At 38.0% G+C, this 23107-nt stretch overlaps 1 protein-coding gene across 9 annotated transcripts in view; it reads left to right on the top strand.

The window, feature by feature from the left end:
- The window catches only part of ZNF644 (zinc finger protein 644), an 86245-nt gene that overhangs the window by 49217 nt on the left and 13921 nt on the right, over positions 1 to 23107 (top strand). For 6 of the 9 annotated variants that reach the window (XM_075002294.1, XM_075002290.1, XM_075002289.1 and 3 more), the window contains 3 exons: positions 13321 to 16334; positions 16540 to 17145; positions 19687 to 19809. In XM_075002294.1, coding sequence (XP_074858395.1) covers positions 13352 to 16334; positions 16540 to 17145; positions 19687 to 19809 — 3712 coding nt within the window. In that variant the 5' untranslated portion in view covers positions 13321 to 13351. The remainder of the gene's footprint in view (positions 1 to 13320; positions 16335 to 16539; positions 17146 to 19686; positions 19810 to 23107) is intronic. The other 3 variants (XM_075002295.1, XM_075002296.1, XM_075002297.1) reach the window with 2 other exon arrangements.

The following is a 23107-nucleotide window of genomic DNA, read 5'->3' as shown; positions in this document are numbered from 1 at the left end:
TACTATATGCAGGGTTGCCAAAAGAATTCCTGGACCCCAGGCAAGGGGGAAGTGGCTTGGCTCTGGGCCCCCAGATGAGGTGGGCCTGGGGACTAGTCTGCCCCCAGCCAGTCCTTCAGCACTGCCTGGCCTGTGCTGCCTAGGGTTCTGGTGACAATTTAAAGGGCTTGGAGCTCTGGCCAATGTCATGTTACTGAGCAGAAGCCAAACCCCTTGGCCACGTTGGATCAGTGGGCCCCAGGGCACCTACCCCCTGACGTCCAACCCCAATAAGCAGCCCTGACTTGTATGTATGTTATGTTTAGAAAATTCAGTGATTCAGATATGGGTTTCCTTAGTGAGAATTAAACTATATTTACACTGCAGCTTATGTCACCATAATAAATCACCTCCCATGAGCGACATAAGTTATGCTGGTATAAGTGCTGTGTGGACAGCATTGTGTTGGCTGGAGAGAGCTCACCTCTTGGGGGCTGGAGTAGGTAAGCTGACGGGGGGGATCGTTTCTCCTGTCTGTTTATGGAGGCTAATATATTAGCTTGCAGCAGCAGAGATGCATCAGTATACAATGCTGCTGTAACCTGTCTAGTACAGCTGTAGCTTTAATGAAGTTCTACTGCATTTCTTGTTGGCAGTCTCAGTGGAAGGTAGGTGGCAGTGGCACTGCATAGGTGTGGAGGTCTCTGATGGTCCCTCACAGAACAGAACTGAAAACTCTGGGACCTTGGGGAAGCTTGTGCTGTTGCTGTCCAAGCTGCTGTCAAATAGGAATTCAGTTTCCAGTGTTGTCATTCAGGCATCTTTAGAACTAACTTAGCTGTAAAAGATTTTTCATAATGAAATATCCAATTTTTTTAGTAGCCCAATGAGTTCCTGATCCATAACTACTGCTCCTGTATGCCAGCATAATACAAATAATACATGCAAAAAATAATTTAAAAATGATGTCCAAAGGAAAAAAAATCATGGGGCTTGTTATTTATCTAATCGATTCTTACATCTAAAAATCAAGAGAGAAGTGCTATTAGGAATCTTTAATTTGTATGCTTTGATATGTATAACTGTAAGATAAACATGCTTCAATTCTGACCCAAGATAAGTCTGCCTTTCTTTCAGGATTGTAGATGGTAAAAAAAAATCTCACAATTTGATGTGTGACTGAAGATGGACTTTCAGAAATCTATTTTTTACAAATTTTTTAATTTTCACTTTCAAAAGAAGATATATTCTAGTATTCTGATATGTATGTTTAATGAAACTGCTTCCTCAAACAGCAACAAAGGGTCCTGTGGCACCTAATAGACTAACAGAAAAGTTTTGAGCATGAGCTTTCGTGAGCACAGAGTCACTTCATCAGATGCTGGTCTGATGAAGTGAGTCTGTGCTCACGAAAGCTCATGCTCAGAACTTTTCTGTTAGTCTATAAGGTGCCACAGGACCCTTCGTTGCTGTTACAGATCCAGACTAACACAGCTACCCCTCCAATACTTGCTTCCTCAAAGGCACCTACCTTCTGGTACTTCATACTTTTTCTGAAAAAAATAATTATGCTTGAGTCATCACATTTCTCATATCTTCTCACTGAAAGGTGAATTTCTTTTGTTGTTTGATTAGTAAAAAAAAAAATTTTTGCTATTTGTGAAGGATCTGAGCCTAAGGACATGGTGTATTTGTGTATTTTACCAGTTCAGAAATTGGAGGAGGGTGGGAATTCTTTACTCACTTTTTCTGTGTTTCTTCAACTGTATGACTTCTAATTCCTTCTGTCTTGTTCAAATAATTTTGGTTATCAAATCGCAGCTAGCTACAGTTTCCTCTTTTTCCCCAACCCTCTTCTTTGGCCCAGGCAAAATCTGTTTCTTTTTCTGTAATATGTGAATAATATTGTACCTCACAAGAGATACAAATATTAATACATTGTCTGAAAAATGCATTGAGATTATCATTTTTGTTAACTTAATGCATTAAGATGTGATACTCTTGTTTCAGAATTAAAGTGACTGACTTCAAAAATAATTTTGATAAAAATTTGGGTTGTCATGCAGTCAAATAGGCAGCAAAGTATTTTCTCTGATCAGAGTAGTTAGATGATAAAAGCCTCTTCCATACTTAAATGTAATGGGATAGTTTACATGTCACCAGGTCTGAAGGAGTTCATGTTCAATCCCAAAGTGTGCAGGAAATATTCTGATTGTTGGATGGAGGTATAAATTGAACTTCCCTACTTCAACAAGGCCCATTTCACTTCAGTGAGGATTAACATCTACTGAAGATAAATATTATTTCCACCATGGACTTTGAGAGGAGTCCACTGTTTAAGAGCCGTTTTGAATTTTGGTCATGGTTTGACAAGGTGCAGCTTTGCTTCGTCTCTGTTATCGCAAGCTCTGCTGATTCGCAAGGTAGTGTACTTAATTGACACATTTACTCTGGTTGAAATGCCAAAACTCCTGCAACAGCCCTATCACCCATTCTCTGGGCTGTGATTACTCTCCCAAAAGAAGTAATAGTGTGGATACTGTATCACTTTGGCTCCAGAAACCCAGAGTCTGTCTTAAGGACCCAAGCTACAACCACTGTACTATCAGAGTCATTAACAAATCAATGGTTCCAGTTAAATGACTTGAACAATTGTCAATTACACTTCTTTCTGCAGCTGTTGCTTTTTGTGCACTCTGAGCCGTTGCTGACTTATGGAGCCCTGGACTCGTGTACAAGGACTTGGATTTCTGGAAACTTAATGTCAGCACTTCATAGTAGTAGTAGTTAGATAGGAATTGTTTCCAAACCAGTTATAAATTGTTTCAAGCCCCTACATGTGAATTTAAAAAAAACATTTTTTTAAGTTAATGATGCATATTAGTGTGCATACTCAAACCAGTTGATCCATGTAAATATCAGGAAGAACCATTGGCACTGTTGCTTTTTCTTTCCTTTTCAAGAGAGACCTTTGGCAATGGTTTATGGGAACTTTCCTTCATTACTCTTTTACCAAATGTTGTAGAATGCTCTGTGTGTTTTAAGAACAAGAAGTCCCGTGGCACCTTATAGACTAACAGATAATTTAGAGCACAAGCTTTCGTGGGTAAAGACCTGCTTCATCAGATGCATAAGTGGGGCAAGGGGGTTTCAGAGGGGTATTTAAAGAACGGGGTCCCAGTAAAAAGGAGGGCTAGAGCTGACAAGGTCTATTCAGTCAGAGTGGAAATGGCCCATTATCAGTAGTATATATTACTTCCTTCGGTGGGTATTGTAGTTTGAGGAAAGCCTGGTAAAGGTCTTGTAGATGTTTGTCTCTGTCTGACAAATTGGAGCAAGTATGGCTGTACTTTACTGCCTGGCTGTGTACAGTTGATCGTGTAGTGTGCTCTGGATGGAAACTAGAGGCACGTAGATAAGCATAGCGGTCTGTGGGTTTTTGGTATAGGGTGGTATTTATGTGACCATCGCATATCTGCACAGTAGTGTCCAGGAAGTGGATCTCTTGTGTGGACTGATCCAGGCTAAGGTTGATGGTGGGGTGGAAACTGTTGAACTCACGGTGGAACTCTTCAAGAGCCTCCTTCCCGTGGATCCAGATGATGATGTCATCAGTGTAGTGCAGGTAGAGGAGGTGTGCTAGGGGATGAGAACTGAGGAAGCTTTGTTCCAGGTCAGCCATAAAAATGTTGGCATACTGTGGGGCATGAGGGTGTTCATAGCAGTGCCACTGATGTGAAGGTATAAATTGTCCTCAAATCTGAAACAGTTGTGGGTGAGGACAGAGTCACAAAGCTCCACCACCATTTGTGCCTTGGTTTCATTGGGGATAATGTTCCTAACAGCTTGGAGTCCATCTTCATGTGGGATATTGGTGTAAAGGGCCTCTGCATCCATGGTGGCCAGGATGGTAAGTAAATTCAACATAAGTAGTCAAGGAAAAAGGATTCAGACCATGTGCAAAACAGACATGTCTGCATTTACTAGAATTCTGTAAATTGTGGATTTCTAAACAAGGTAAGCCCACAATTGTGGAGCTGGTATGATCAGTTGTATTATGCCACGAATACGGGAGTACACTCTCAACAATCTGCTTTGCAGGTACAAGCAGAAATGGGGGTGATGGGGGGAGGAAAGCACTTGGAAACCTTACCTAAGGAATGATAAATTTCTGTCTCAGGGAGTAGTCAGAATAGTTCTAAAAGGCAGAACCAGAACTGCTAAACTGATGCTTCAGAAGCACAAGTTAAAGCTTATAATCATGTATAAATCCTATAGTATGAATATCCAAAATTGCTAGCATCCCAAATATCCACTTGAAAAAACTAAAGGCTAATCTATACTATGTGTCAGGGTCAGTCTTCTGGGGTTTGATTTTGCACATGTACAAAATCAAGCTCTCAGGGTCAAAGTCGAACCCTGCACTCCTCACAAGAGGCAAAGAGTAAGGAAGGTCAAAGGGAGAAACTCTCTCTCGTAAACCTCTCCCTGTTAAAACAGACAAGGTAGCTGGGTGTAAATACATTGATTTTAGCTACATAATTGGCATAGTTAAAATTACTTATGTGCAGTTGACTTCCATGGCTAGTGAAGACACAGCCTGAGTGACTTTGTTCTCGCTTTTCACCATTTGGATGTTTTGCTGGGTGACTAGCTCGTTTCTGCTAGCTTTGTTGGTGACTGGTGGAGCAGGCTGTCTCCGGCCAGGCTGACTGTTGGCAAGTTAAATAGTAACAGAGGTTGCTGTTTTAGTCTCCTCAGCACCCTCCTTTATGGCAGCGAGACTTGGACTCTGTATGCCCGCCAGGAAAAGAGGCTGAACGTCTTCCACTTGCGTTGCCTCAGGCGCATCCTTGGAATATCATGGAAGGACAGAGTGACCAACACTGCCGTCCTCGAGCAAGCTGGAATCCCAACCATGCACACCCTCCTCAGGCAGCGTCGACTCCGCTGGCTTGGCCACGTCCACAGGATGAATGATGGAAGGATTCCAAAAGGCATCCTGTATGGTGAGCTAGCCTCTGGCAAAAGACCTCCCGGATGCCCCCAGTTGCGTTACAAAGATGTCTGCAAGAGAGACCTCAGAGAGGTAGACATCGAGCTGGACAACTGGGAAGATCTAGCAGACAACCGCAGCAGATGGAGGCAGGGGTTACACAAGGGCCTTCAGAAGGGCGAGTTGAAGATCAGACAGCTAGCAGAGGAGAAGCGAGTGCACAGAAAGCACAATAAGGACTTGCCAGACACCCACTACATCTGCAAGAGATGCAGCAAGGACTGTCACTCTCGTGTGGGTCTTTATAGTCACAATAGACGCTGTAAATGAAGTCCTCAATTGAAACTTTAAAGGGCGCGATCCGTAGTCTATTGAGACTGAAGGATGCCTACTACTAGTGTTTTAGTCTGTATTCTAACAACAAAACAGCAGTCATGTAGCACTTTAAAGACTAACAGATCATTTTGTTAGTCTTTAAAGCACTATGTAACTGCTGCTTTGTTTTGTTGGCAAGTTAGTATTAATTTACTGTCTATTTTTCTTTGTGTGCCCTTTCATTTTTAAAGAAGGTCTTAAACTTTCAGAATTGTTCCAAATGAGTGCTTGAACATTATGTGGCAGTTAGCATCGTTAAAACAACTCCCCTCAAAAAACACAAGCTCTTACATGCTCAGCTATAACAATGACGTAATGACTCCTGTTCCCGTAAGGTTATCCTTTTTTTACCCCCGATATTTTTGGTTTTCATTAGTTTTCACCTTTTCATTTATTTTTTTGTTTTCTATCTCTGTTATATATTCATTGTGCCAGTTCATTTTCAGCACTGTTTCCAGATCTGAAGAAGTGGGTTTGCCCCACGAAATTATTTTGTTAATCTTTAAAGTGCGATAGGACTGCTTTTTTGTCCTGTTATCTCAGTTTAATTTGATTAATGATTAAGACAGTACATTGGCCACAGAAAAAATTCAACACCCCCCCCACATACACACAAAAAAAGGTCAACCTAAACATTTTGGAACTTTTCTTCATCTATTCTCCTGTCTTTTTCTCATTGTTCTTGTCTTTTTGATTTCATTTTCTGAGGTCATGAGATCTTGCCTGCTGCAGCTCTTCCCTCCTCCCCAATTCTCCTATATGCATTTTTTCTTTGGAGCAAAATTAGCTTCCAGAATGGAGCCATATCTCCTCCTCTCATCCTTTTTTATTTTATCACCCATTGCCTTTATTTCTGTCTTCTTAATGGCTGCATAGTGCCCCTCTTCTCCATGGCTACTGGACCAGTCTGCTAGCCTGACTTTGATCCTGTCTGATCCCAGAACTAAAGAGCCAGCAGACTAGATTTTCCTTTCTTTGTTGAAAGACCATCCTTCCTTGAAAAGATGTGCTTTGGCTCTACCATCTTGTCTCCCAGTCAAATGAGGGTTGTGTGCGTGAGGAGCCATCACTCTGAAAACTTCTGTGTGTAAAATTACGCACTTTAAATGAGTACATTCAGAATAGTCAATTGATATAAAAGTAGCCACAGTCTTCTCAATTTGAGGATTTACTCTTGGGTGACAGCAGAAGCAGAAGTGAACAGTTGGTGCCAAATTTTAGGTACCTTTCCTGTTGTTAAATGTTGGATCTATTTTTCCTGTGGAAGAAATCAGGCATGTGTCTGTTTATAAACCCAGCACACTGCTTTTTAATAGAGCTTAAAATTATGCTGAAAGGCCTATTTTCTCTCTTTGGTATTGTATAAAGAGAGTGAATAAAATTAGCTGACCTTTAAATTGGCTCAAATTTTTGTGCCACCTACTTCCCAGTGGTCCTTTTAATCAGGGTTTTAGAAAACAACAAACAAACCCTATGGCTGTATTAAAAATGCCTAATGTTAATGTCACTTAACATGCATGGTTTCAGCTCATTTGAGTTTGTACGTGTAGCTTTTGCATGAAATTTTATATTAGCTGTGGAAAAATATTTTATGCTCTTTATAAATTTGGTTAAATTCTGTTACTCTGGCTTCCCAGTGATTTCTTTTTCCCTTTTTAAAAAAAAGTTTGTTGCAAATGCATGCTTTAAAAAAAAAAAAGGGAAAAAGGGTTAGAACAGAAATTGACAAACCTCATAACTATAACAGTGTTAGCAGGCAACAATATAATATATTTAGCTTTGTAGTGAACTAGCCTTGAATGAGAGCAATATTATAATTTGGTGTTTGACAGTGTTACATGGCAAAGGTTGTCATTATGAAATAAGTACTCGAGAAATATTAACCTACTTAATAAATGCAATTAATAGTGTACATAAAAAATGGAATTTAGTGCATTTTCTATCAAAAAGAATTATTAATGAACAGAAAGTGGACAGCATAGATTTGATGACAGGAAGGTTGCATCTAATCTGAATTACTGAGTGACCTAGGAAGCTTGCTCAGAGGGATTACAGAATAATTATGTTAATATGCAATTATCACCTCATTTCTTCTGTAGTAACCTCAAGATGTAGTGTAGTAAGGGTGTTATAGCAAGTGCTGATAGTTTGCAAAAATACTGATGTTTGAGATTTCTGAGACAATAAGATTAGCTTGAGGCATTTAAGTGATGATCTGTCATCTTGAAGACAGATCTGACCTTTATACCTTTTTTAAAGGCTTATAATATCTAGCTACGGGCAGTTACTGCTGCAAAACTCATTAGGATTCTTTAGAAAATAAGATGTTTTAAGTTAAATATTTAAAAAAATATTTAAGAAGAATTAGTGGTTTTATTTTATGTGCCCTTTCATTCGTGTGTCCGTTTATAAATGGGGGGGGGTGTACAATCTGTTTTATTTTGCTACGCTGGTGCAAATCTTGAGTAACTCGATATAATAAATAGTTGTGCTGATATAACATTGCTACTGTCAGCAGAGTTTTTCCAGACTTATGCTGATGTAACTGATTTTGGCCCATATATATAGGTGGATGATGTGGTAATTTTATCAGTATTCATAAGCCCAGTGTTCTAGGTGTATATTGTATAAGTTGTTCAAGGCAGGGACTTTGTTTGCAATAGTGCATAAAATATGTTGCTATTGTACAACCTAAATGCTCTGTTGTGCAGTAAAGTTTCCACATTCATGAACTTCAGGTTTGTGAATTCAATTATTCGTGAGCCCCAGGCTCCAGGGCAGAGAGCACTGGTGTCTGCCACTTCTTGGGGCCCCAGGTGGGGAGTGCCAGCAGCTGCAGCTTCCTTGGGGCTCTGGGCAGGGAGTGCTGGCAGCTGCAGCTTCACCATATTTGTGAAATTCAACATTCTCTGTGCCTTAAATATTGAGTCTGTTCTGGTCTGGCTATGGTCTGAAGAAGTGGGTCTGTCCCTCGAAAGCTCACCTAATAAACTATTTTGCTAGTCTTTAAAGTGCTACTTGACTGCTTTTTGTTTTGATAGTGTATAGACTAGCACGGCTTCCTCTCTGTTACTGTTCAACATTCATGAGGGTTTGCAACACCGAACCCTCGCAAACGTTGAGACTCTACTGTACAAGATTTCAGCCAGGAGTTGTACCTTATTTTCTTAAAAATTAAATAGCTGAGCTGCTTTCATCTCAGAGTGATGGCGCTTGACATGGCAGGGGAGGGAAGGGAACTGTATACATTCAGCTTTTACAAAGAAATGGGTGGCTTAAATCCTGACATAGTAAAGTGGCTGATACTTTGCAAGTACAGTAAGTATATTTAAAGTTTATTACTGTGCATTTGGATCAGTTTGAAATCTTGTATGCTTTCATGGTATAGTGTATATAACATTGCATTTTTAAAGGTGTGTGCTATGAATGCATATTAAGAATAATACACAATCTTAACTGTTCTATTGATATTTGAAAGTGCTTTCTGAAAGTGATTAGGCTTCAGTAGATCACCATCCTTGCTGAGGTTCAAACATTTTCTTAAAAGTAAGGACAATCAAAGCTCAGGATGAAACGTTATTAAAACCATCTAGCCTTGAAAAGTGTTTTATTGCATACGTTTCAGGATATTGGAGTAGGTGACCAGTATGTTGTGGCAGACAAGTACAGTCCAATAGGTTTAGTTTTGAATTCATCCTCAAATCTGTGCCTCCCAATACACTCACAAAAAGACATTTAAAGTCATTGCAAACATGAAATTACTCCATCCTCTGGTGCTAGCTAATTGGCTCCAACACTTTGTTCATAGGTGGGAGAATGCTAGAACTAGCTTAAAATGATCTGGTACATCTTAGTTTGTTGGAGTAGTGTGCAATCCAAAACCTGCTGATGTTTGTGTGGGAAGACTTATATCAATTTTGGTAGTCATGAGCCCTCTCTGACTCATTGTCAGGCTTCATAGACATGTAATACCTGAAGTAATTAATAAAAAAAAAAAATATCTGATATAATTTAAACTGATGGTTTGTCATAACATTAAAGTATACTTCTAGCTGGAGATGGTTAGATGGTAATATTTCCATGTTCCATAATTTGAACAAAATTAAATACTCTATATATTACAAAAGTCTTTATGCCTTTACAATTACACATGTACAACAGCCTGATTTTTGTGCCGTCATCAAGTGAGCCTTGTGGAAAGTTTTCATGAAGCCATTTTGATAATGAGGATTGCAATCTACAAGCAGACATGATATTCTCAGTTTGCCACCCTGCTGTTCAGGGGGTACCAATGAAGTTGCTTTAAATGGGAAGCGTCTGTTCTTCCTCTGAACCCCTAACACCAGAACAGATGGGTGGAACATGGAAGATGGAAGGTTTTTACCTCAAGAGGTGGTAACAGTGAAGCCACTCATTAACACTGAATTTACCACTTCGTTAGCGACATTGCTTCCTGTTGAGAAAAACTAATATAGGCTCTTAAATTGACTGAGCATACGTTTGTCTACCTCTGAGACTATAATAAGATGAAAAAAATCAGATCTTTTAAGCATAAATAAAGATGAAATCCATTTCACAGTGATTGAATAACCTGATATGATTGAGTTCAATATTTTATATTTATTCCGTGAGAATTTTGACTGGGAAACTGGTACCACCTTAGCGTTTGCTTTTAACTGACATTTGTACTACTGCTTTTTAGTGCATGTTTGTGCTACCCATTTTTAACTTGTGTACATGATGTAAAGACTCCTGCTGGGTGCTGCATTATCGCCATTTTAGGGTGATAACATTGAATATGATCTTATTATAAGTCTTTTAATTACTGTGAAAATTTGCTGATCTCAACATTTAATGGAATTTTGGAAACTGGAGAAATAGAAGGATTAAACTGATTTGTGTAGTTAGGTTTATTTAAAGATGTGGCATAATTCCATTTAAACTAATTTGGCTTACATGGTTTAAAGAATATCTTTCAGGTATTTGTAACTGTGTGCTGATATGAGCAGTACTATATTGCTTAAATGGAATTATTCTGAATATTGATGTAGTGAAGAAAAACATTTTATATATATTGCTTGTAATGGAAAGCTCTTTTCATTATACAACAGTACTCCTGTTGTTGTTTCTACAGACTCTTTTCCCAGTTTAGCTTATATAAGGAGGTACAGAATAACTATGCCAAGAAAATAAGATAGTACAAATGTGTTGGAGAGGAAGAGGGAGAAAATTAAATGTGGCTTGGTAAATCTGTGCTTTTGCATCTCTGTAAGTTGGCTCCAATATGAGCAGTATAGCAGCTGCATTTCCATGAGGCCTGGCATTTGCTATCTTTGTGTTAGAAAGGGGGAGATTGTCTTTATGGTGAACTAAAAGGGTCTTTTGAAGAAGATTGTATGGGTCCGTTTTGCTCCTTTATAATATGTTATGATGAGAATGTGCTTTCTTTAACTTATTGCTTGATTTCTATTTTTAATGTTAGGAGAAAGGAATATTAAGAGTTGTCTTCCTAGGTTTTATTGAAGGGCCATTGGGAGGAGCCACAGGTGTTTGTTGTGACACCTTAATTGAAGGAGTGTAGGTGATGACTTTTATTCAAAATGTTAATTAGTAATTGAAGCTAAAGAGGTGTTAGCAAACAAATAACAAAGATCAAATTTTTCAAAAATGCTTAGTGATTTGGACTGCCTCAAGTTTTGGGTGCTCAGTTTGATACATTACTTAAATTCTCTCTCTTACAGTTGCTTAACTTTCACTTTTTGCACCCTTGGGATGTCACTGGCTTTCCGGTTGATTTAGTGTTCTGCCCTAAATGGGAGTGAAAATCCTAATGTAAAACCAAGCAAAAGAAAAATTTTGGAGTTGATAAGGGAGGATGCAGAGGAAGGAGGGACAAATCCTTCTGGCCATCTTTACATTGCATAAGGAAGCAGTAAAAGACACCCAGGTTTTCCTCTTTCTTTCAAAACACATTAAAATTCATTAACTGATTTAAATAAACCAGGATTGTGTATGTACTCAGTGTTCTCTGCCATGTTTACATCTATGCTCACAGACTAAGAATTAGGTTTTGTCTTGTCCTCTTTTTGGTGCTGGGGAGTGCCTTGGCCATCCGAACAAAGTTTTAGTAAGTTGTTCCATAGTAAATGTCAGCTCTTTTGTGGCAAATGCTTTGGAAAAAGTGATGCAGGCCCGCTGACGGGGTGGGCAAAGGGAGTAATTGCCTCCTGTCTGATTATTTAAATTGCCACGCGGTACACTCCACAGGGGCCTTACAGGTTGGCTGGGGTGGGGAATTGCAGCTAGGAATGTTAATGTTTAACCAGTAAGCCTAACCCAAAACGGATGCAGTTTACCAGGTTACGGTTCTCCCTTTGGTGACAGGGAAAGGCCCAGTGGGGCCTGAGCAGTCTGGTCCCCAGTGCACTGAGAGTGGGGGCACTCCAGCCCAGCTTGGAGCAGCCCCTGTCGGAGGGGGGGGAGGAAGGTGCGCTCCAGCCCAGCTGGGATGGAGCCACTTCCCCAGCCGTCCTTCCCACCTGTTTAATCAGTTAACTGGTTAAACCAAGCATTTGACTGGTTGCCTAATTAAATAGGATTTTACATCCCTAGCTGCAGCCCACTCCAGGTGGCACTGAGGCCTGGTTGCCCTGGCCCTGCCGCTTCTGCCTGAGGCCCCACTAGTTCTGGGAGTGTGGAGCCTGGGTGCTCTCCCCCTGCCTTGCCTTGGGGCCCTGTGAGGGTGTTGGCCCTCCTGAAGTGATGCTTTCAGATACGGAACAAATATTCTTGATTAATTCTTCAGGTCCTGACTGGAAGGATTTTATTTCTGATGGTGCAAGTTCATTTAAATGATTCTCACATACAGGCTTCCAAGAGCACTACTCTTTTCGTAAAACTGTAGCTTTATGTCTCTAATCACAAATGTGTTGGATAGAATATTTATAGTAAACAGCTAAAGATGAATTCTCAGGTGGCTTTGTAATCCACATTAATATGCGGAAAGTATATTTTATTTGTTAGGTACTTTCCTGCCCTTTTTACCGACTTGTATGTGTTCATTTTATTTAGTTGAGATAAGTAGATGACTGATGGACAATGTGGGGAGATGGAAGAATCCAACTAGTGAGATCCGTGTTCTGTGTTTTTTAAATAAATGCCTGTAAATATCATCATTGAGCACTCTTGTGCTTACAGTACTTGTTTTAAAGTTGGAAAATTATACATTGAATGTAATAGAAAATTTCTATAAATTGACAGGTGCAAAACCAGTGAAATTTTTAAGGTGTGTAAGTCCAACAGATTTAGAGCATGGTATTTATATATTTAGACCTTGATTCTGAAGTCATTTGAGTACTATGAAACCAGTGGAATGACTTACCATAATAAAAATAAGAATGTGTTTGAACAGGATTTGGGGCCTTAAAAGTTCTGCTAATGTTAAGCTACTCAAGCCAATTGTTTCCAGTTTTTCCTTTTTAAACATATACAAACTGTAGGACATTAGAAGTGGGGGGAAATAGTGTGAAGGCTGCAAGATCAGGTTGTAAGCACTTCTGCAAATTCTACAAGTAAAGGTGACTGACTGCTTATTGCAAATACATGTTTATTTCTTTTCCTTGAAAAATATTAATGTACATTATAAAGTATGCAGCCTATGTAACGTGGCTACGTTACTATTGCTATCAAACACCTTTTTGAACTTAGTTTTTAAGTTCTCTTTCACCCTTAACGTTGCAAAATAGGGTGAGAGGTACATTGGATTCATTTTGTTTTTCAAGTCAACTTAGGAAACAGTATGCCCTAAATCTTCTATATGAAAGTACTTAACGATTTTTAACCCATTCAGAATTTTTTCAGTGTTAAACAGCTAATCATAAGCGCACATTTCTTCAGCAATTTCAGTTTAAAAATGCTTTTTTCAGCTATGTTGGTGAATGTCTAACTACTTATATTTCTTTTATTTTTAGTATAAATGTTCTCAATAGACAGACCAGCAATATGGATGACTCAAAGATAAATACCGAAATTACTGGTGCTAAAGAAGGCCTTCTAGATGACAATTTCATCTCTGAGGAAAAAAGTGGCATTCCTAAACCACAAGAGAGTGAAACGTTATTCCAGAAAAACAATGTATTGACTCTGTCAGATGAGCTGTCACGGGACAGATCCGAAAAAGCCTTAAGTGGAGGCCAGCAGTCTCTATTTGTACATCCTGGTGCTCCTCCTGTTTCTGCCGAAAACTTTATCTTGCCTAAAGGAACTGCTGTTAATGGACCAGTTTCACACTCCACCTTAACTCAAACTTCCATTATGAATAAAGGCAGTGTTTCATTAACCACTGGACAACCTGTGGGTCATGCAGATTCCTGCTCAACTTTGCCAGTGGTGCATGATGTCCAGCTGCCTGCAAAGAGTACAACGCAAAAATCGAGTCAACACCAAGTGTTATTTTTGTTACCTGATGTAGCACAGGCTAAGAACCTGACTCATTCCATTAAAAATCTACCTACCTCTGCTTCAGTTGGTTGTGATACACAGAAATCTATAGGAAATAGTGTGAAATCAGATAGCACTTTAATAAGCCAAGTAGAAGTGTGTGAGGATAGCAGAAGTTTACTAGTAGATGATGATGATGATTGTGTCAATACATTAACAGGAATTTCCTCAGGTACAGGTGGTTTCAGATCAGGAAATGATACAAATTGGGATCCACAAAAAGAGTTCATACAGTTTCTCATGACAAATGAAGAAACAATAGAGAAATCTCCAGTTCACTGTAAAGTAGGTCTAGAGAAAAAGAGAAAAAGAAAAATGGATGTTAGCAAGATAACACGTTACACAGACTGTTTTAATGACACAGATTATATTCATTTAGAGCAGAGTGAGGATCTAGAAATAGTGGAACCACAAAAATATGCATTAACAAAAGTGAAGCCTGAATCAACAGATGAGGAGTTAGAAAATGTTGATGCTATCCAACAGTTGATTTATAGTCCCACTAACAAATGTGCAGAAGATACTTCTCCAGTTCACACTAGCACTTTTCTTTCTAGTACTTTAAAAAACAAATGTGAACAGAATGATTCAGAGTCACCACCTACTTTTAGTACTGATGAGCCATCATTTTATCCTTGTACAAAGTGCAATGTGAATTTTAGGGAGAAGAAACACCTGCATAGGCATATGATGTATCATTTGGATGGAAACAGTCACTTCCGTCATCTCAATGTCCCAAGGCCCTATGCATGTAGGGAATGTGGACGGACATTTCGAGATCGTAATTCACTTCTTAAACACATGATAATTCATCAGGAAAGACGGCAGAAACTGATGGAAGAAATCAGAGAGCTGAAAGAACTTCAGGATGAGGGTAGAAATGCACGATTACAGTGTCCGCAATGTGTATTTGGTACCAATTGTCCCAAAACATTTGTGCAGCATGCTAAAACCCATGAAAAGGATAAAAGATATTACTGTTGTGAGGAATGCAATTTCATGGCTGTGACAGAAAATGAACTGGAATGCCATAGAGGGATTGCTCATGGAGCAGTAGTGAAGTGTTCAATTATTAGTAGTGATATGTCCCAGAGAAAAACACAGAAAAAGACTTCAGTGAAAGATCCATATATAGGGTCAACAAAAAAGTCAACTACATACATGTGCAAGATGTGTCCGTTTACTACATCAGCCAGGAGCATTTTAAAAAAACACATGGAATACTTGCATCCAACATCATGCATGAGTCCGTTTGGTAGCCATCTTAGATTAGAAAAAAGGAAAAGTAGCATAACCGAAGAACCTTTAGATTTTGGCAGCAGAACTAAACAATTGATCAAACAATCATCCACATTTCCGAAGAATTCTGTTTTGAAGCAAGATGTAAAAAGATCGTTTGGCTCAGCTTCACAATCCAGTAACTTTGCAAAACTTCACAAGAGGCCGCACAGGATACAGAAGGCTCGGAAAAGCGTTTCACAGTCAGGTGTAAGTGTATGCAATCAAAACTCTACAAACAAGACTATTTTGATTAAAAATAGCATTGACCAAAAAACTAAATATTTCCATGAAGCAGCAAAACAAAAAGCTAGTGTCAAAACAAGCAGTAATTATTTATATAGACACAAATATGAAAACTACAGGATGATTAAAAAATCTAGTGATCCTTATCCTTTACATTTTAAAAAGGAAAAGTCCAGCTCTGTTAGTTCTTTACATTTATTTTCATCATCAGATAGTCCCCATAATAATTGTTTTATCATGGATTCTCATAATCTTAATTCCAAAAGGTCAGAAGGCTATAAAGACCATAGGCGTGTAGCTTTAAAAAGAGTGGTTAAAGAGTCTAAGAGGGAAGGCTCTGTTACAGGAGATGATTTGGATTGCTATCCAGATTTTCTACATAAAATGACTGTTGTTGTTTTACAGAAACTTAACTCTGCTGAAAAAAAAGACAGCTATGAAACGGAGGATGAAAGTTCATGGGATAATGTTGAGCTATGTGATTACACTGCACAGTCTATGGAGGATGAATCTTACAGTGCTATTAATCAGGATCATGTAAACCTCTTCCCTTTATTCAAAGGTAAAATGGAGGATCAAGAAGCTGTTGATAAATCCTCTCTCCATTATGAGCAGAATGATGGTTTTTATTTTGAATATTATGAAGATGCAGAGAGTAGTAATTTCCTGCATGAATTACATGATCCTCAAAATTTAGAAAATGTAGGAACAGCATTGCCAAAGCATAACTCAGTTTTCCACTGGACTGATTTATCACTTGAGAAGAAGTCCTGTCCATACTGTCCAGCAACATTTGAAACAGGAGTTGGATTGTCTAATCATGTCCGTGGGCATCTTCACAGAGCTGGACTGAGCTATGAAGCCCGCCATGTGGTTTCACCAGAGCAAATAGCAACAAGCGATAAAATGCAGCATTTCAGAAGAACGGGAACAGGAACTCCTGTTAAGCGAGTTAGAAAAGGTATATATATTTTTTTAAATTTGGGTGTGCAGTGGGGGTAGGGGTGGATGTAATGATCTGTTAGTCATAAAGGAAGGAAAGTTGTTTTCTTGCCTTTACAAAAAGTTGTTCCTCATACTCATGATTAAAGGTTTATAGCATTAAAAACAGTTAAGGTTTCAAAAATGTTTGGAAAAAGTGATAAATCATTATTTTTTCTTTTTAGCTATTGAGAAATCTGAAACTTCTTCTGAACACACATGCCAGCTTTGTGGAGGTTGGTTTGATACAAAAATTGGATTGTCTAATCATGTGCGAGGACATCTGAAAAGGCTTGGTAAAACCAAGTGGGATGCACACAAGTCTCCAATCTGCGTTCTAAATGAGATGATGCAAAATGAAGAAAAATATGAAAAAATCCTAAAGGCATTAAACAGTCGCCGTATTATTCCCAGACCATTTGTTGCTCAGAAACTTGTTTCAAATGATGACTTTTTATCTCAAAATGTAATACCTCTTGAAGCATACCGAAATGGCCTAAAGACTGAAGATATATCTGTGTCTGCATCAGAGGAAGATGGTCTGAGTTTCCTAAATGAATGTGATGAAACAAAAACAGTACTACACGATGAAAAAAAAAGTCAGTCACTTACACTGATAGAACTTCTGAAAAATAAAAGGTTAGGAGAAGAAAGGAATCCTGATATTTCTCCTCAAAAGATCCATAATCAAACTGCAAGGAAGAGGTTTGTTCAGAAATGTGTTCTTCCATTAAATGAAGACAGTCCATTGATGTTTCAGCAGCAAAGAATGGACTTGACTATGCAGTCAGGTAAGAGGCTCTTTATAACTAACTGTGCTTCCCAAGTATTCTTTCATTTATTAGAAAATGTATGGCAGTGCAGAGTGGTTCTTCCAGAACGCAGTTCATGTAACTCTTGTTTCCTTTGCAAAGCACTGAATGGGGAGAATACAATAAACTTCTTGTGTAACTTGCCCAACGTTAGTGGTCATCAGCAGTGAATTCTCTTACACAAAGCATTCTCTTTTGCAGCATGTGGTTGGGGTGTAATTTAGAAGGAGCCAGAAAAAGCAAAAGGTTAGACCAAAGCACAACCTCTGATAGCAAAATATGTTGTTGTTCAGCTAAAATAGCTGAATTAGCTGCATACAACCCCTAGACCTCCCAGACCATAACCCAATTTGTGCAGGAGCAGCATTTATCCAAGGTGACAGAACTTTCTCAGAGTTACAAAGCCATAATATTGCAAAACTATGAACTACTACTGAGTTTAGGCAAACGTGCTTCTTGAGCATAAATTAATGCATGTTTGTTGTATAATTGTGGCTTAGATGGGAAACTGCCATTCTCCTTTTAGCCCTGACTACCCTGGGAGAAGAACCGTGCTCGTTACAACTCTATTTGAACACAGTGGTTGCCAACAGGGTTCTAATGCAAGTCCCTGATGGTTGTGGGCAAAGATTTTTTTCCCCTGAGAACTGTGCTACTATTAGAATAATTCTTTCATGGTCTCTGCCCCATTTTAGAATGATGTTCTTAAAGTAGCTCTCTCAAAAAAAACAAAAAACAACAACAACAACAACAACAACAACAAAAAAAACCTGTTTCTATTGGTCAGGAAAACTATTAGTACGCTTGGATAACACCCTTTTGTAAACAGAATTATAGCTACTATGTTTTTGCTCCTAGTTTATACACTAGTTTCTGGTACTGTAATATCTTAGATAATAAAGTATAAGATCTTATTTTATCCCAGTATCAGGTTTTTGTTTTCCTGGTTCTCTTGTCAATATTCCAGCACATTCTAGCGTATCTGGCAGTGCTCAGTGCTCGTTGTCCTTTGTTTGTCTTTTTAAAACCTACCTTGCCTCTACGGTAAAATCTGTCTTAAGTGACTGTTCACTTGTCTGACAAAACCGGGTTTCTTAACAAATGTGATTTTCTAATTTGGCCTAACAAAAGTCGAATGGAATTGTGTTCAATGCATTTGAGTATTTTGGGTAGACCTTTCAAACAGGAAGTTGCCTAATGAAAGGAAGTGTTTCTTTGACAGATTTCACTATATTTGAAAAATATGCTGAAGTATAGTTTGCCAAACCTGATATTGCATATTGGTTTGTATTTAATACATTTGCTTCTGAATGATAGGTGGTATCTCTTCGTTTGTACTGAAAAATCAAGTGAAAACAAACATATACTTGCATGATATTAATAGTTATAAATGAAGCCCTCAAGCGAAGGTGGCTAACATAATAAAATTTGACAACTAATCAGTATGACTGTTGACTTAAAAAGAAAAAAAAATTCTGTAAGCATAAGCTGCTGCTTATTGAGCAAAACTCAAATTATTCCAAATATCTTTTATGTAATTTCAATTTAAAAAGTTGCCTACCAGCCCATTAGTCTTGTTCTGTAATTTGCCTGAAAAGTAGCCTTTCTTCTGTAAGCTGCTGGAAAATAGGATTCTTTCTGTCCTGCAGGCATAAGTTTTCCAACATAACAGCTCTAGACATTTTTAAACTAACATACTTTAAGCTTCCGATTAGTATTAATGGACATCGTTGACCAAAATTATGTATGTGTGACAAAAGGAAGGGAAGCATTTTGATGTGGTATCACAGCAAATTTGAAAAGAAACCAATTATAATGGTTTCTCTGTCTGGTAAGTGAGGAGTTCAGTATTGTTTCACTATGTTTTCTTTCCTGTGATAAATAAGATGTTAGTTTGTTGATCATTTATTTAGCACAAAGATTTTAGCAAAAAACTTCAAATCATTAACTTTCATTATTGATTGCGCATCCAAAGTAATGAACATAAAATGCACTGAATAAAATGTTTTGTCTAACAGCTGTTCAGTGGTGTGTTTTACCACCTTTTCTCCCAGCCTTCATCAGCAACCTAATTTAGTATTGAGCCTTTTACAGTCTTATGGGTAAAACACTTTAATTACCACTTTGTCAACTAGACTTTTTAATTCTCTTTATTGGGAATGGTGCAGGCTTTGAAACTTCTCAACAGAATTATGCTATTCAAATCACAGGATTGTATTTTGGGGTAAGGAAATGATCTGCATACTGTGGAGATCTGCAGGAAAGTGATAATAGGTGTTAAATTCAGAGAAGCTTGGGGGTTCAAGGTTCCCCCTGCCTCTTTCAAAATAACATGGTTTGGCTCTACACTCTACATGCAAAGTAATAATGGTTAACACGGATCCCTCTAATATACTAAACAATTGCATCTATGCAGTGAATATATTTTAAACATCTTTATTACAGAAAACTTTTTACAACGCTTTGAGAATTTCATTTTTTGAAGAGAGAACTGGATTATAGTTTTCTTTTGAATGATAGGTATGCCTGTGAAGCTTAGAACGTGTGTGCATTGCAATACGACGTTTACAAGTGCTGTTAGTCTGTCCAACCACTTACGCGCTTATGCACGAAAGAAGAGTGCTGGACTTTTGACTGGGACAGGTATGTTTTGTTACAGATGTAAAAGCAAGTTTGTGTATGATGTATTTTCCTCATCAGATTGCACAAACTTATATGTTAACTCAAATGAATTTTGACGCTTTCTCTGGTAGACGAGTTGAATTAAGAGATTAAACTTCAGCAACTTGTAAACATGTAGGTGTTGCTGTTGTCCATTTTTCATGTTTGCTTTTCATACTCACTCATTTGATCCAGCATTTCAGGTATGTAAATAAAGCTGTAAGCTGAGCAACTTCCATTCTTCACCTCCAGAAAATAGCTATTTGTTTTTTTTGTTTTTTTTAATTAAATGGATATGACAGCTTTAAAAAAAATCATGCCTGTCCAAACACTTTTTACCTACTTACTATTACAAATAACCCTTAAGAGTACTACTGCAGTTGAGCTAATTGAGCAACAATAACTAAATTTTTTCAATGTCTACATCTGACAGCACTTTGTGTAGTCAGTTTTGCAGCTTTCTGTTTGTGTTGGTGCTTCACAAAGTGATTTTGTGGTGGGACTATGGGATGAGTGTAGTATAGTCCTGATGCTATTTTTAACTCATTTATGTTAAACTAGATTTCTGGTTGGAGTTCCTGACCAATTTATGTTGTGATCTGGTATATCTCAGGCCTTGATTCTTTAGCTGGGTCTCTGTAGGCCCATTCCCTTTAGCCACATGAAATATCACCAATGTCAGTGTGATCTGATAACTGTATGGTCTACAGTAGAAGGCAGAATGAGGTTTGGGGAGCAGAAGGAAAAGCTATTAAGGCAATTGGAAGGAACCCTAGAACAGACACACTAGGTAACGAGGAGAGCACCTGTCACTACATAAAGAAGAAACAAGCAGAAAAAGTCTACATACTGCTTTGGTAATAGTGTTCCATTTTCTTACCCATAGATCTCACTGGTTATATGAAGTACAAGTCATATGTAATGGAGGGTGTCAAACTTTGCAGAGAAGGCCAAGGTTTTAATTCAAGCCTGTGGGCAGAGTCTATGAAGGTTGGGTTGCTTATTACCTTTTGATTCATAGTGGATTCACCCACTGGTAACAGTGGGAAGTTAGAACAAAGGTTATGAATGATAGGCTTAGGACCCTTACCTAATAATTAATTAGTTACTGTTTGCAATATCACTCAATGAGGAAAAGATGATGCAAAGATCTTTGTTAGTCACTGCTGTTTTTGAGATTTGGCCTCTTTGCTAGTGCTTTTATTCAGTTTATGCATGTAATTATGATTGTGCAAGATAGGAGCATAATTGCATACATAAGTTATGGAAATGATTGCTTTTCAAATGTGTTCATTAGCCTTAAAAAGTTAATGGGGAGGCAGGGCACTGTGGCCTAGTATATAGAACACTGGTCTGCTGGTCCGGACACTTGAATTTGGTAACTGTAGGTCATCCTGTGCTTTAAAAGTGAGATGATACTAACTTTGTAAAGTCCTTTGAGATTATTTATGAACAATGCTGTATGAAATCTAGTTGGTATCCTTATTGTATTAGACACCTCTGAGACTGAGGGGCAGTTCATGTTTTTAGAGCTGCTTCAGGATGTCTGCAAACTTTTTTATAAAGAGAATTCTGTATGAATGTTTTCTTTATTTACCTTTGCCCATTTGAAGTTTTGCTTCTCATCTGGAAGAGCTAGAAACTTAATTCTCAATTGCAAAGTTTGAGTCTGGTCATGGAGAACAAATAAATACATTGTCAGCTAAAGGAAGTTTATGGATTGAGTGACACAAAAATGATGTATGGGAAGATTAAATTGTTAGAATATGTAATCAGTATGTACTATTATTTTAATCCCAGTAATTGATACTAGAACTCTGTGGGTTTTCACTACAGACTGGGAGACCCTTTGTAAATTAGTGAGTTTTGTCATTTTGGCATGCAAATAAAGCAAAGATAATGGATCAAAAACATACTTTGAAAATCGTGGTTTTCAGTATTTAATAGTTCAGAGTGTACCAGTAACGTCACTATACTACAGTACATTTTGTACCATGAAGTCTTAGTGATTATAATACCACACTACAAGCTCTCTGCTCATATTTTTTTCTGAGAAGAGATGGCTCTATGATTACAAACATAAGTGAGCATCCCCACATTGGGAAGATCCCAGTTCTTTTTGACTTGTTATATTAAGATGACTGTTCTAGAGAAAATTATGATATGAGGTCTTCATCCCAGAAATTCACTGGCCTCCACTTCTAAACTGCATAGAGTTACTTAGTATCTAGTAATTTTTCCTATTTTACAAAAGCCTTGAACTTACTCTTTTATTTCCTTACATCTTTGTATAGAAATATTAGAGAATTTTATTAGTTCAGTACTTGTGCTAGCTCCTTTCTCTGATTACATAATTGTAGGCATATATGATTGCTATAACTCTTGTGATATGTCAATTGCTATGGGAACTGTTTATATGTTACTATTCAATACAAGAAATAAAATTATCAATGCAAGTCATTAAAGCTGTCTCAAGTTCACATTAGCTTAAGTGCCCTTCTTTTAGGTAATATTTTCCCACTACTTTTACGATGTGAATTTTCAGTATTAACTGCTACAGCATTACTTTGCTAGTAGATTCCATGCTTATTTACAACCGGTAGCTTTCAGGGTATGTAATTAAATTGTGTATGCTGTACAATACCGGATATTATACCACCACATGTTATAATTTAACAGGAAAAAAATGAAATGTAGCTGCCAATATTTAAAAAATAATTCAAGGAACAAAGTATCAAACAAGGGTAAGATTGGGTAGGATATTGGCTATGCAAACTTAATTTATACAACATGGGTCCACTATTCACTGTTACAGTGTCCAGTAATTGAGCAATTAAGTGTCTTTTGAATTCACAGTCACTCAGTTTGCTTGTGAAATTGCATCTCTTACTTTGGAAAGCTGTTTCCTGAAGTTAGTGGAAGTTTTCAGGGTGTGTAAGACTGGTGTGCATAATGTTTTATTCCCCAATGCCCAACAGATGCCAGTCATCTTCTTCCTTATTCTGGTGAAAGATTTAGTGGACTGCTGTCCACTTCTGGAGTTTTGGAGAGCAGATGAGAGGTTTTCTTTTTTACCCTGTCACTTTAAGGACTGAGCTCTCGAGCATCTTCAAAATACATCTTGCTTCCCCTTGATTTTTCTCCATTGAGATCTTCTATTCCAGAGTCCCCCATTCTTTTGTCTTTGACCTCCCCAAGTTTCTCTTTTGTCTTCTGAGATTTTCTTGCACTATGGCATTTCCTGCTTTCTTTTGTCTTTACAATCCTACCCTTCCTTTTG

The sequence above is a fragment of the Carettochelys insculpta genome, chromosome 9, assembly GCF_033958435.1.
Source record: "Carettochelys insculpta isolate YL-2023 chromosome 9, ASM3395843v1, whole genome shotgun sequence".
In the NCBI taxonomy this organism is placed as follows: domain Eukaryota; kingdom Metazoa; phylum Chordata; order Testudines; family Carettochelyidae; genus Carettochelys; species Carettochelys insculpta.
The sequence above is the reverse complement of the archived record's forward strand: the minus strand, read 5'-3'. Positions and strand labels throughout refer to the sequence as shown.